Source organism: Triticum aestivum, chromosome 4D, assembly GCF_018294505.1.
Source record: "Triticum aestivum cultivar Chinese Spring chromosome 4D, IWGSC CS RefSeq v2.1, whole genome shotgun sequence".
Classification (NCBI taxonomy): Eukaryota; Viridiplantae; Streptophyta; class Magnoliopsida; order Poales; family Poaceae; genus Triticum; species Triticum aestivum.
In genome coordinates, this window is record NC_057805.1 from 101,350,872 (window position 1) to 101,363,101 (window position 12,230).

Sequence of the window (12,230 nt, forward strand, 5' to 3'; positions counted from 1 at the left end):
TGAGACCACCGTGCGGGTCCCACACCCTGACCGCTTAAACACACTTCGACGCTGACGGGTGGGCCTCACGTGACAGGAAGGGAAACACACCGCGAAGCTTTGGCTAATCCAACCAACAGAGACGGCGCGCATGGCGACCGCGGCGGCGGCGGCGGTGGCGTCGCTCCGGTACTTCCCCTCCTCCGTCAGGAACCGCAGCTATCCCGGAACTATCGGCGGCGGCGCTGTGCTCACGTTTTCTCCGCGGCGGGGCCGCTGTGGGACGGCGGCCATGGCCGCGCCTTCGCGGGAGGCGGAGCCGGCCTCCTCGCTCGGGGACCTCACCCGCGTAGACTTCCCCATCCTCGACCAGGTCTCCCCTGCCCATCTCCGGCTCGTCTCGTTGTTTGGTTGTTCGTGCCATTCCAGTCCAATTTTGAATTTGATTAGTGAAATACAGTACTATTTACAGTCGCGCATCTAATTATGTTTGTTCCCAATAAATTATGGGATCGCTCTTGATTGCGGCGCGTCTAGTTACTCCTGATTACAACATGTATTGCTGCTGCCTAAAAATATTTCCATTTGTTCATAAGAGGGTCCATGCTTCACCGTACGGAGTTCGAATTGCTGTTCTAAGGCGGTGTGTACGCAATTGAAGCGAGTGGCCATGAGGTTTTTTTCCCAACATGGATGGCAGCATAACCTCCGGCCCATCACCTCCTTCGACATAGGCATAGTGACGGTCCTATTTGACTCTACTGGTGCCGATATGTCAATTTTCTGTCTTTTTTCAGACTGTTTGTGTTTGGCTGTGTGCATCCTAGCTATGCAGAGGCCGGGTGTTTCTCATCATGATTTCCTCTTGATGCTACGTTATGAGTTAATAAAAGCGCTCTTTATCGGAAAAAAAATGTTCATAAGATAGATATGGGCTTTTAGCATATCACCTTGTCTGGTGCAGTTACCACTACGGATAAGCTGATATAAGTTTCACTCAGCTTTCTCTTGATTCGGTCATGCGTGTAAAAGATCCGTTTGTAGGGCCCTCCAGAACAAAGTTGTTTTATTCAATGTGGATTCCGTAACTGCAAAACTATTGTTGGTTTACATGTTGGATTCTTTCGTTATTACTATGTCACAAACTTTACCTTACAGTTTGTTATGTATATACTTTTGGCATTCGAGTGAGGTGGTTTTTATCATTTATGATCATCGGAACTTGCAGGAATTTGATGGTAATAAATTAGTTTACTTCGACAATGGTGCAACATCACAGAAACCCTCTCATGTGATGAAAGCCTTAGACGACTACTACCGATTTTATAATTCGAATGTTCATCGTGGCATTCATGCTCTCAGGTAAATTTTTAATTTGTCCTTTATGTCTTAATTGGGTGTTGTAACTGTAAAATACCCACTAGTACCATGAATTTGGATGCATATTCTCTATCTCTAAGTGTGAGTAAAGCAAGGCTGTGGCCCTGATGTAATATCTGGCTCTAGACCCCTAGAGGCGTTGAGCTGTGCAGGAGAAAACCCTTTTTTTTAGGAACAGAAGATTGCCCTTTTACTCTCCTAGTAGGAATATGTATGTGAATCACCACAGAACACCCCCTACAGCACAAACTATTTTACATAATTACATTTCACTTTTCACCTTGCACGATTTCCTCTGTGATTTCCCCCATATATGACTTGTCTGTTTTGTGAGGTATGGTAGTGCTCACATAATTTTCTTGTATTGGACGATGATGCTATAGGTGTCGAGTTTTGCGATATATGATGATCAACTGCATGCATAGAAAGATATAGCAGTTGATTTGCTTCATAGTATGTTATTGCTAGGCTGCTAGTTTTGTGTCACTCAGTCAAGTAGGTTATCATATGCTTTTAGTGTTTGCGAGCTATGTGCATATGTATACATATGTTTTTGCTCCTACTGACATGTTTTCTTCACTATCATCAGCGCAAAGGCTACTGATGCATATGAGAGTGCAAGAAGGAAAGTTGCAAATTTCATCAATGCGGCTGATAGTAGAGAGATTATTTTTACTCGTAATGCTACAGAAGCTATCAATTTAGTAGCTTATTCATGGGGCCTATCTAACTTAAAACAAGGAGATGAGGTGAATCCTCCATCTTCCCCAGCTGATACTTCGTGCTCTACCTGCCAGTCATAACTTCTTTTTATGCTTCTACTTTGATGCATATCATGAATATTGTTCTTCAAACACTGACCTTTTTCATGTATTTATGCATCCCCATATTATTATTTTCCTCATCTCTTTCTAGCCTATTAATTGATAACGCTTCATATAGTGATTCATAACCTGCCGTTGTTCTAGATAAAATTGTTAAATTTATCTTATAAAAATTTCACCAAATATTGATTTTTATCATGATTCATAAAAATATGCAATTCGTTGTACACTTATTGATAGTAATTCATCTGCTATTTTTGCCGAGCAGATTATTCTTACAGTTGCGGAGCATCATAGTGCGATTGTTCCTTGGCAATTTGTATCCCAAAAAACTGGTGCTGTCCTAAAGTATGTTGGGCTGACTAAAGAAGAGGTTCCAGACATTGAGCAGTTAAAAGGGCTTCTGTCAAGCAAGACAAAGATTGTTGTTGTCCATCATGTTTCAAACGTCCTGGGTAAGAAGGTTTTTCCTTTTCAAATATTTATTTATTTAAGGTTCATGGAAACTATAAATCCCCCCCTACATGTATACCATTATGTGGCAAGTGTAAATGAATGCCTTTCTTTATGAAAGGATATTAGAGCTAATGCAAGCCATGGACGTATGTGTCAAAGCGTGGCACAAAGATGGATGTCTATTGTGTGGAAGTGGTAGAGTAGAATTAGAATCAAAACATATCATAGTAAATAACAGAATGGCAACTCAATTAGCTGCATACACTTCTGCACTTTGTAGTTTTACTGTAGGTGAGCATGGTAATTGTAGCATCTGACTTCATTCATTTATTTCCATTGTCTCATGATGACGAGTTACAAATTATGACAAAGGGTAGTTTTATGGCAAATGTTCAATGGTTGGATCCCGTCATTCTAACTTTATTCATGTTATTTCTGTCTTAGAGAGAATAATTAGTGAGAACGACTATATTATATTCCTTCATCATTGCCAGGTTCAATGCTTCCTATTGAGGAGGTCGTATCATGTGCAAACAAAGTTGGAGCTAAAGTTCTTGTAGATGCTTGTCAAAGTGTTCCTCATATGCCAGTTGATGTTCAGAAGCTTGGTGCAGATTTTCTTGTTGCATCCTCGCATAAGGTTTGTGTTATCAATTATCTGCTAGCAACAAATTCATAGTCATCCCAGAACAGCAAAATGACCTTTACAAGTTATGGGCTAAACTTCTCAGATGTGTGGCCCTACAGGCGTCGGATTCTTGCATGGAAAATTTGAGATCTTGTCATCTATGGAGCCTTTCTTAGGTAAGATACTGCAAGGCAGAAGCAATGTTCTCTACTTCAGAGGATAAATTAGTTAGTTAGGTCCTCTTGTTGAAACAGAGCCTTCCTATTTAAGAGAAATATATTTATGTTTATCTTAAAATAATAGTTTCTTTGTAGGTGGTGGTGAAATGATTGCAGATGTGTTCGAAGACAAATCTACATATGCTGAGCCTCCTTCTAGGTGAGGAAGCAAGTTCTCTTTGTTTTGATCTTCCTAGACTAATTCATATCTGTCACTGTATGCTATCAAATTTTGTGAACAAAGACAGTACAGAATAATACAATAGCGAGAATAATAAAACTTACTTCATGTAGAATGGAATGTTACATGTATCTAGAATCACAGTAAATGATGATGTTTCGCAGGTTAGATATGTAGTGTAAGTACCTGTTTAGGTATCCTTAAAGAACACCACATGTGCTGCATACTGGCCTAGAGCCCCATGGAATACACATGTTATTCCTCCTAACAAGGTATCAGAAGAGGAATACACATGTTATCCCTCTTGATTGATCAATGACACTTGCCTCCCTTCGGATGATCCTGGCAACTATCTCTTCCAGACCACCACCTCCATCTCACCTGCCTCCGCTGCCTTACTCTTTCATGCCGCCGCCTCTGCTCTCATTCTGAGCTGCTGTCACCACTTGCTTCCGTAGGACTGGGACAACAGCTCCTGCTCCTCTTGCAGCCTGCCGGGACACAGCCACCCTGCAAGCACCTGCTCTTCCTGCAGGTACAACGCCGCTGCAGGGTCCTCTTCGCTGCCGGTTGGGCCTTCTAGCTGACTGCTATTCCTCCTAATGTCCGTTGACTAGTTAGTGAGAACTCACTCCTCGTGCCTTGTTATAGGAACTGATCAATTGCCAACTAAAATTGGAACAAGAATATCACAAGATAACTTGTACCAGAAATTGAGATAAGTGAAAAACATGATTCATCTATCTTGAAGCAACTAGCTAGAAAGACATGTGTTACTACAGACTACAAAAAATTCATACGAGCATGTTTATAGGACTAATTAGTTTGCTGAATTGCGGCGCTACTCAGTGTATCCCCACAAATTCATACTAGATCAGGGCCTTTTGCGAAATGAATTTAAGTGAGTGGTTAGCAATGCCATCTCAATCTTAACCGTTGGTAACAAATTGAATGGTTCGTGTGACCTTAGAGCAAACGCACCATCACCACCAACTGGTTTGTTTATAGGAGTAAAGATATGTTGCAATTTTAATTTGTTTCTACAGTTCCATTATATGTTTTTTTTAAGTTCCCTTGACAGTTGTTAAAATTTGCCTCTGCTTCACATTGTTGGCTAGGGCAACTGAGAAAGGTCAACCTTATATTGCACTTAAGATTCTATTTTTGTTAGATTCTAAGTTTTAACTGTATTGTGTTCTGAAAAGATTTGAGGCTGGAACTCCTGCAATTGGAGAAGCTATAGGATTGGGGGTTGCGATAGATTATCTGTCACACTTTGGCATGCAGAGGATCCACGAGTATGAGGTCAGTATAAATTCTTTCATTATTTTACCTCTTTTAATATGTATATTTTAGTCTCCGTGCCTGTTGTTACAATTCTGCTTATTCTGCTCTCCAAAAAAGGGTTGGAGAACTATCTCTATGTAGCGCCTCACTTGTGTTTTTCTGTCTTCCAGAAAGTGTTGGGGTCGTACCTTTATGAGAGCCTTCTCTCCGTTCCAAATGTTCGTATCTATGGTCCGGCGCCTTCTGCAAGTGATCACCGTGCTCCTTTATGTTCTTTCAATGTTGAGAATGTTCATCCAACAGATATTGCCGAAATTCTTGATCTCCAGGTATGCTGATGTTTCAACCACTGAATCAGATGCAAATGCTAGTTCTGTTTTAGCAATAGTTGTACTGCTCCAATGCTAGCTCTGTGCTTCTCTATTAGATTCCATAAAGGAACTTTCCTTGGAATTATCTAATTTTCCAGCATATGCGTTTTCGGTATTACTCGTCTATCTAGGAGCTGCTCTTAATCAGCTATGTTGCTTAATTTCAACTGCAGTCTAAATGGGGGTACATCATATGACATATGGTTGTTAACATTAGGTATAGATTTTTTGTGAGGCAAGTACCAGGCATAGTGAGAGATCTCATTTTCCAGAGGCATAAGTTGCCCCTTGTTGACATAGAAAAAGAACTGCTGATGATAGATTGTTTGGTCAAATTGCTGTCTTGTTGTGGTGGATTTTGTGAAATATGTCTTCTAGTACTAGCAATGTAGAACTGATATATGCTGACTATTTTGTTTCAGCATGGCATAGCGATTCGGTCAGGGCATCATTGTGCACAGATTTTGCATCGCACCCTTGGTATCAATGCGAGCGCCCGTGCTAGTCTTCATTTTTATAACACAAAAGAGGAGGTGGATGCCTTCATCCATGGGCTAAAAGCTACTATTGATTTCCTTACTTCCCACCACTAGTGCAGTTCAGTTAGCAAACATTAGCTTCCTCGTTGTCTCTCACTAGTTCAAGTGCGATATAGAAGGCCTACCTGCTCAAACTGTCTGATGTCTTTCAGCTTTTTCGTGTAAACCATGCACGGGCAAGTTTATCTACTCTTGCGCTCTGGAAGTTTCGAGATAAGTATTGTTGGCTATGTAGCTTGGGCGGCTCCGTTTATTTCCCATATATAAACTGTATTATACCTGGACCGTTGGCCATAATAGTCAATCTTGTGATTTACGATCTGTCAATAACTCCATAACAGTGAGCACGGTGCATACTTGTGATTTTGAGGCCCGCACTTTACACATGTAATAATAAGAGACTGAATAAAGTTTTGTTTTGCTAATCGGTCTGGGACCTTGTGGTTTATAGTGCACGATTTATAGTGCTGTTGACCTTGTGGTTTGATATTTCGCAAGCTTCTTGTATTACTCAATCGAAAGCAACATTGGCATGTACTCTCTCTGTCTCAAAATGTAAGACGTTTTTTGGCACTTTCTTTGAGAGAGGGAGTACTCACAGCTGTTCCGTTTGGATGCTCCGTACATCCTGAAGAGGTAACGGCTTGCTCTTGGCTTTTGCATCTTGTTTCGGCAGAAATGCCTTCAGTTTGGACATTAGGGTGGCATTTGTTGCCATTGAAGCCCATGACTTGTCTCTCCTTTGCAAGGTTCTGAAGTTTTCTTTGTAACCTATGGTCACAAAACAAAATAATGTGAAGTTTTACTTAGATCCATTTGTGGCAGAAATCCTAAATACGAAACTCTCGTGTCCGAAACCAAATGGCAAAGATCCATGCAGCTTTTGTCTACTCGGGCGCAGCATGGTGCACCTGCATGCGTCCTCTCTTTTTACCCTTCTCTTCCTGCCTCTAATGATTTTCAGGGGCTTTTCTTCTTGATCAGTCTCCTGTCTCCCGGTTTCTGGAGGCTCGGTTGGTGGTGCATGATACCGATGACGGACACTCATAGGTCGGGTGCAGTTTCAGGGATCTGTGTCCTGATTCTTGGCTGGCCGATGCATGCACGCGTACGTTCCCTTTTTCTCATCCGTTCGTTCCATCGGCACGACATCCAGAATAAAGTGATTACATGTTGTGGTCGATTGGATCCCATTCACCTGTGCCGGATCTTGGCAGTGCCAAAAGGAGGGGTCTGCGTGCATCATGAAACGGGAATTGATGACCTGTGGGGTAGCGAAACTGACGAGCATGTGTAACAGTGTCAAAAGAAATGCCAGATCTGTAGCAGTGTCCACGTACTTGCATCTTCAAATGACTCCCTGTTTGTTCATGGACAGCAACGGTTGTGCCCCCGTATCCGAATCATCAAATTCATACAAACCCATGCAACATCGATCAACACAAGTAAAAACAACAACAATAGATACATAGCAAATTCATACATAGACATGGCAAGTTCATACACAAAAAGACTAGGACAGGACATCCGCGGGCAGCAAGTTCATACGACAAATGATGGGAAGGCTAGATACAAGGACTAAATATGATAGATAGGACGATGATGTTCGCCGCTTTGCCTCGCCCGACGGTAGGACATCGTGAAGATGGCATACGGGTCGGAGGAGGTGGTCGATGAGTCGCAGGAGGAGGAGGGGAGCCCAATGAGCCGTCGGGTGGCACAGGTCTTCTCCGCAACGAGATGATGGGTTGCAGCCGCTTGCTCAACTGCGACCCGCTCGGACTCCACGATGCCCTGTCGTGATGCCTTCACATCCTTGCAGCGACAGCGACGGCGTCCGTTTCCATAGTGACCAAGGACCGATGGAGGATGTCACGGAGGATTCGGTCCTCGTTGGAGTCAAAGGGCAGGAGGCGACTGGAGCGCTTGCCTCGCGCCGTGAGCTGTCCGTACCTTAGACTTCGAGAACCGCCGTGGACTCGGAGGAAGAGGCACGAGAACCTAACAGTGCCTGAGAGTGTGGGCAGGCGGTGACGGCCTGGAGCTGCAAGAACTTCATCGGGCCATCGAGGATGGCACGAACCTCAATGAGCCACAATTGCACTCACCTCACCTGGTTGCAGGGTTGATAGTACGTGTAGTATAGTAGATAGGTAAGTGTGGTAGTGTGTTGAACTTCATGATCAGTCAATGATGTGCTAGTGTGTTGAGCTTGAAGATTACTCCATGTGTCGTACGTATTATTTCTGTTCAATAGTACCATTGCTGACCATTGTAGGACATGAACACCGAAGACCTTAATTAGGCGATATTCTGCAACCATCTTTAGTGGTGGTGATGCATGTGCCAGTGTTGGGAACGTAGCATGCAATTTCAAAAAAAAAATCTACGATCACGCAAGATCTATCTAGGAGATGCATAGCAACGAGAGGGGAGAGTGTGTCCATGTACCTTCATAGACCGAAAGCGGAAGCGTTAGTTTAACGCGGTTGATGTAGTCGAACATCTTCGCGATCCAACCGATCAAGTACCGAACGTACGGCACATCCGAGTTCAGCACACGTTCAGCTCGATGACGTACCTCGAACTCTTGATCCAGCAAAGTGTCGAGGGAGAGTTTTGTCAGCACGACGGCGTGATGACGGTGATGGTGATGTGATCCGCGCAGGGCTTCGCCTAAGCACTACGACAATATGACCGGAGGAGTAAACGGTGGAGGGGGGCACCGCACACGGGTAAGAAACAATTGATGTGCTTTGGGGTGCCCCCCTGCCCCCGTATATAAAGGAGGAGAGGGGAGGAGGCTGGCCCTAGGGGGCACGCCAAGTGGGGGGGAACCCACTAGGACTCCTAGTCCTAGTCGCCCCCCTTCCTTCTTTCGGAGGGGGAAAGGGGGAAGGAGAGGGAGAGGGGAAAGGAAAGGGGGCCCGCGCCCCCTCCCCTTGACCAATTCGGACTGCCCATGGGGGGTGCGCCACCCCTTGTGGGCTGCCCTCTCTCTTTCCCCTTATGGCCCATGTGGCCCATTACTCCCCCCCGGGGGGGGGGGGGTTCGGTAACCCCTCGGTACTCCGATAAATATCTGAAACACTCCAAAACCATTCCGGTGTCCGAATACTATCGTCCAATATATCAATCTTTACCTCTCGACCATTTCGAGACTCCTCGTCATGTCCGTGATCTCATCCGGGACTCCGAACAATCTCCGGTCACCAAAACACATAACTCATAATACAAATCGTCATCGAACGTTAAGTGTGCGGACCCTACGGGTTCGAGAACTATGTAGACATGACCGAGACACATCTCCGATCAATAACCAACAGCGGAACCTGGATGCTCATATTGGTTCCTACATATTCTACGAAGATTTTTATCGGCCAAACCGCAATGACAACATACGCCATTCCCTTTGTCATCGGTATGTTACTTGCCAGAGATTCGATCATTGGTATTCTCATACCTAGTTCAATCTCGTTACCGGCAAGTCTCTTTACTCGTTCTGTAATGCATCATCCCGCAACTAACTCATTAGTCACATTGCTTGCAAGGCTTATCATGATGTGCATCACCGAGAGGGCCCGGAGATACCTCTCCGATACTCGGAGTGACAAATCCTAATCTCGATCTATGCCAACCCAACAAACACCTTCGGAGACACCTGTAGAGCATCTTTATAATCACCCAGTTACGTTGTGACATTTGATAGCACACAAGGTGTTCCTCCGGTATTCGGGAGTTGCATAATCTCATAGTCAAAGGAATATGTATAAGTCATGAAGAAAGCAATAGCAATAAAACTTAACGATCATTATGCTAAGCTAACGGATGGGTCTTGTCCATACATCATTCTCCTAATGATGTGATCCCGTTCATCAAATGACAACACATGTCTATGGTCAGGAAACTTAACCATCTTTGATTAACGAGCTAGTCAAGTAGAGGCATACTAGGGAAACTTTGTTTTGTCTATGTATTCACACATGTATCAAGTTTCCGGTTAATACAATTCTAGCATGAATAATAAACATTTATCATGATATAAGGAAATATAAATAACAACTTTATTATTGCCTCTAGGGCATATTTCCTTCAGTCTCCCACTTGCACTAGAGTCAATAATCTAGATTACATTGTAATGATTCTAACACCCATGGAGTCTTGGTGGTGATCATGTTTTGCTCGTGGAAGAGGCTTAGTCAACGGGTCTGCAACATTCAGATCCGTATGTATTTTGCAAATCTCTATGTCTCCCTCTTTGACTTGATCATGGATGGAGTTGAAGTGTCTCTTGATGTGTTTGGTTTCTTGTGAAATTTGGTTTCCTTCGCTAAGGCAATTGCTCCAGTATTGTCACAAAAGATTTTCATTGGACCCGATGCACTAGGTATTACACCTAGATCGGATATTAACTCCTTCATCGAGACTCTTTCATTTGCTGCTTCTGAAGTAGCTATGTACTCTGCTTCACACGTAGATCCCGCCACGACGCTTTGCTTGGAACTGCACCAACTGACAGCTCCACCATTCAATATAAATACGTATCCGGTTTGTGACTTAGAGTCATCCGGATCAGTGTCAAAGCTAGCATCGACGTAACCATTTACGACGAGCTCTTTGTCACCCCCATAAACGAGAAACATATCCTTAGTCCTTTTCAGGTATTTCAGGATGTTCTTGACCGGTTTCCAGTGATTCACTCCTGGATTACTTTGGTACCTCCCTGCTAAACTTATAGCAAGGCACACATCAGGTCTGGTACACAGCATTGCATACATGATAGAACCTATGGCTGAGGCATAGGTAATGACTTTCATTTTCTCTCTATCTTCTGCAGTGGTCGGGCATTGAGTCTGACTCAACTTCACACCTTGTAACACAGGCAAGAACCCTTTCTTTGACTGATCCATTTTGAACTTCTTCAAAACTTTATCAAGGTATGTGCTTTGTGAAAGTCCAATTAAGTGTCTTGATCTATCTCTATAGATCTTGATGCCCAATATATAAGCAGCTTCACTGCGGTCTTTCATTGAAAAACTCTTATTCAAGTATCCTTTTATGCTATCCAGAAATTCTATATCATTTCCAATCAACAATATGTCATCCACATATAATATTAGAAATGCTACAGAGCTCCCACTCATTTTCTTGTAAATACAGGCTTCTCCAAAAGTCTGTATAAAACCATATGCTTTGATCACACTATCAAAGTGTATATTCCAACTCCGAGAGGCTTGCACCAGTCCATAAGCATCTTTAGGATCACACTATCAAAGTGTATATTCCAACTCGCCGGAGCTTGCACACTTTGTTAGCATCTTTAGGATCGACAAAACCTTCTGGTTGCATCATATACAACTCTTCTTTACAAAATCCATTAAGGAATGCAGTTTTGACATCCATTTGCCAAATTTCATAATCATAAATGCGACAAATGCTAACATGATTCGGACAGACTTAAGCATCGCTACGGGTGAGAAGATCTCATCGTAGTCAACTCCTTGAACTTGTCAAAAACCTTTCACAACAAGTCGAGCTTTGTAGGCAGTAATATTACCATCAGCGTCAGTATTCTTCTTGAAGATCCATTTATTCTCTATGGCTTGCCGATCATCGGGCAAGTCAACCAAAGTCCATACTTTGTTCTCGTACATGGATCCCATCTTAGATTTCATGGCCTCAAGCCATTTCGCGGAATCTAGGCTCATCGTCGCTTCCTCATAGTTCGTAGGTTCGTCATGGTCTAGTAACATGACTTCCAGAACAGGATTACCATACCACTCTGGTGCGGAACGTACTCTGGTTGACCTACGAGGTTCGGTAGTAACTTGATCTGAAGTTTCATGATCATCATCATTAGCTTCCTCACTAATTGGTGTAGGCATCACGAGAACGGTTTTTCGTGATGACCTACTTTTCAATTCAAGAGAAGGTACAATTACCTCATCAAGTTCTACTTTCCTCCCACTCACTTCTTTCCAGATAAACTCATTCTCTAGAAAGGATCCATTCTTAGCAACAAATATCTTGCCTTCTGATCTGTGATAGAAGGTGTACCCAACAGTTTGTTTTGGGTACCATATGAAGACGCACTTCTCCGATTTGGGTTAGAGCTTATCAAGCTGAAGCTTTTTCACATAAGCATCGCAAGCCCAAATTTAAAGAAACGACAACTTAGGTTTCTTGCCAAACCACAGTTCATATGGTGTCGTCTCAACGGATTTAGATGGTGCCCTATTAAACGTGAATGCAGCCGTCTCTAATGCATAACCCCAAAACAATAGTGATAAATTGGTAAGAGACATCATAGATCGCGCCATTTCTAATAAAGTACGGTTACGATGTTCGGACACACCATTACGCTATG

General features: G+C 43.2%; 1 protein-coding gene across 1 annotated transcript; it reads left to right on the forward strand.

Moving 5' to 3' along the window:
• The first annotated feature begins 45 nt into the window (after positions 1-45).
• Positions 46-6,288, forward strand: LOC123096499 (cysteine desulfurase 1, chloroplastic). Its single transcript, XM_044518241.1, has 10 exons — positions 46-352; positions 1,208-1,341; positions 1,949-2,108; positions 2,452-2,638; positions 3,134-3,279; positions 3,371-3,443; positions 3,582-3,645; positions 4,872-4,971; positions 5,124-5,282; positions 5,747-6,288. Exons 1-10 carry the CDS (start codon positions 131-133, stop codon positions 5,915-5,917), a joined length of 1,416 nt encoding a protein of 471 aa, XP_044374176.1. The 5' UTR covers positions 46-130; the 3' UTR covers positions 5,918-6,288.
• Positions 6,289-12,230: the final 5,942 nt, after the last annotated feature.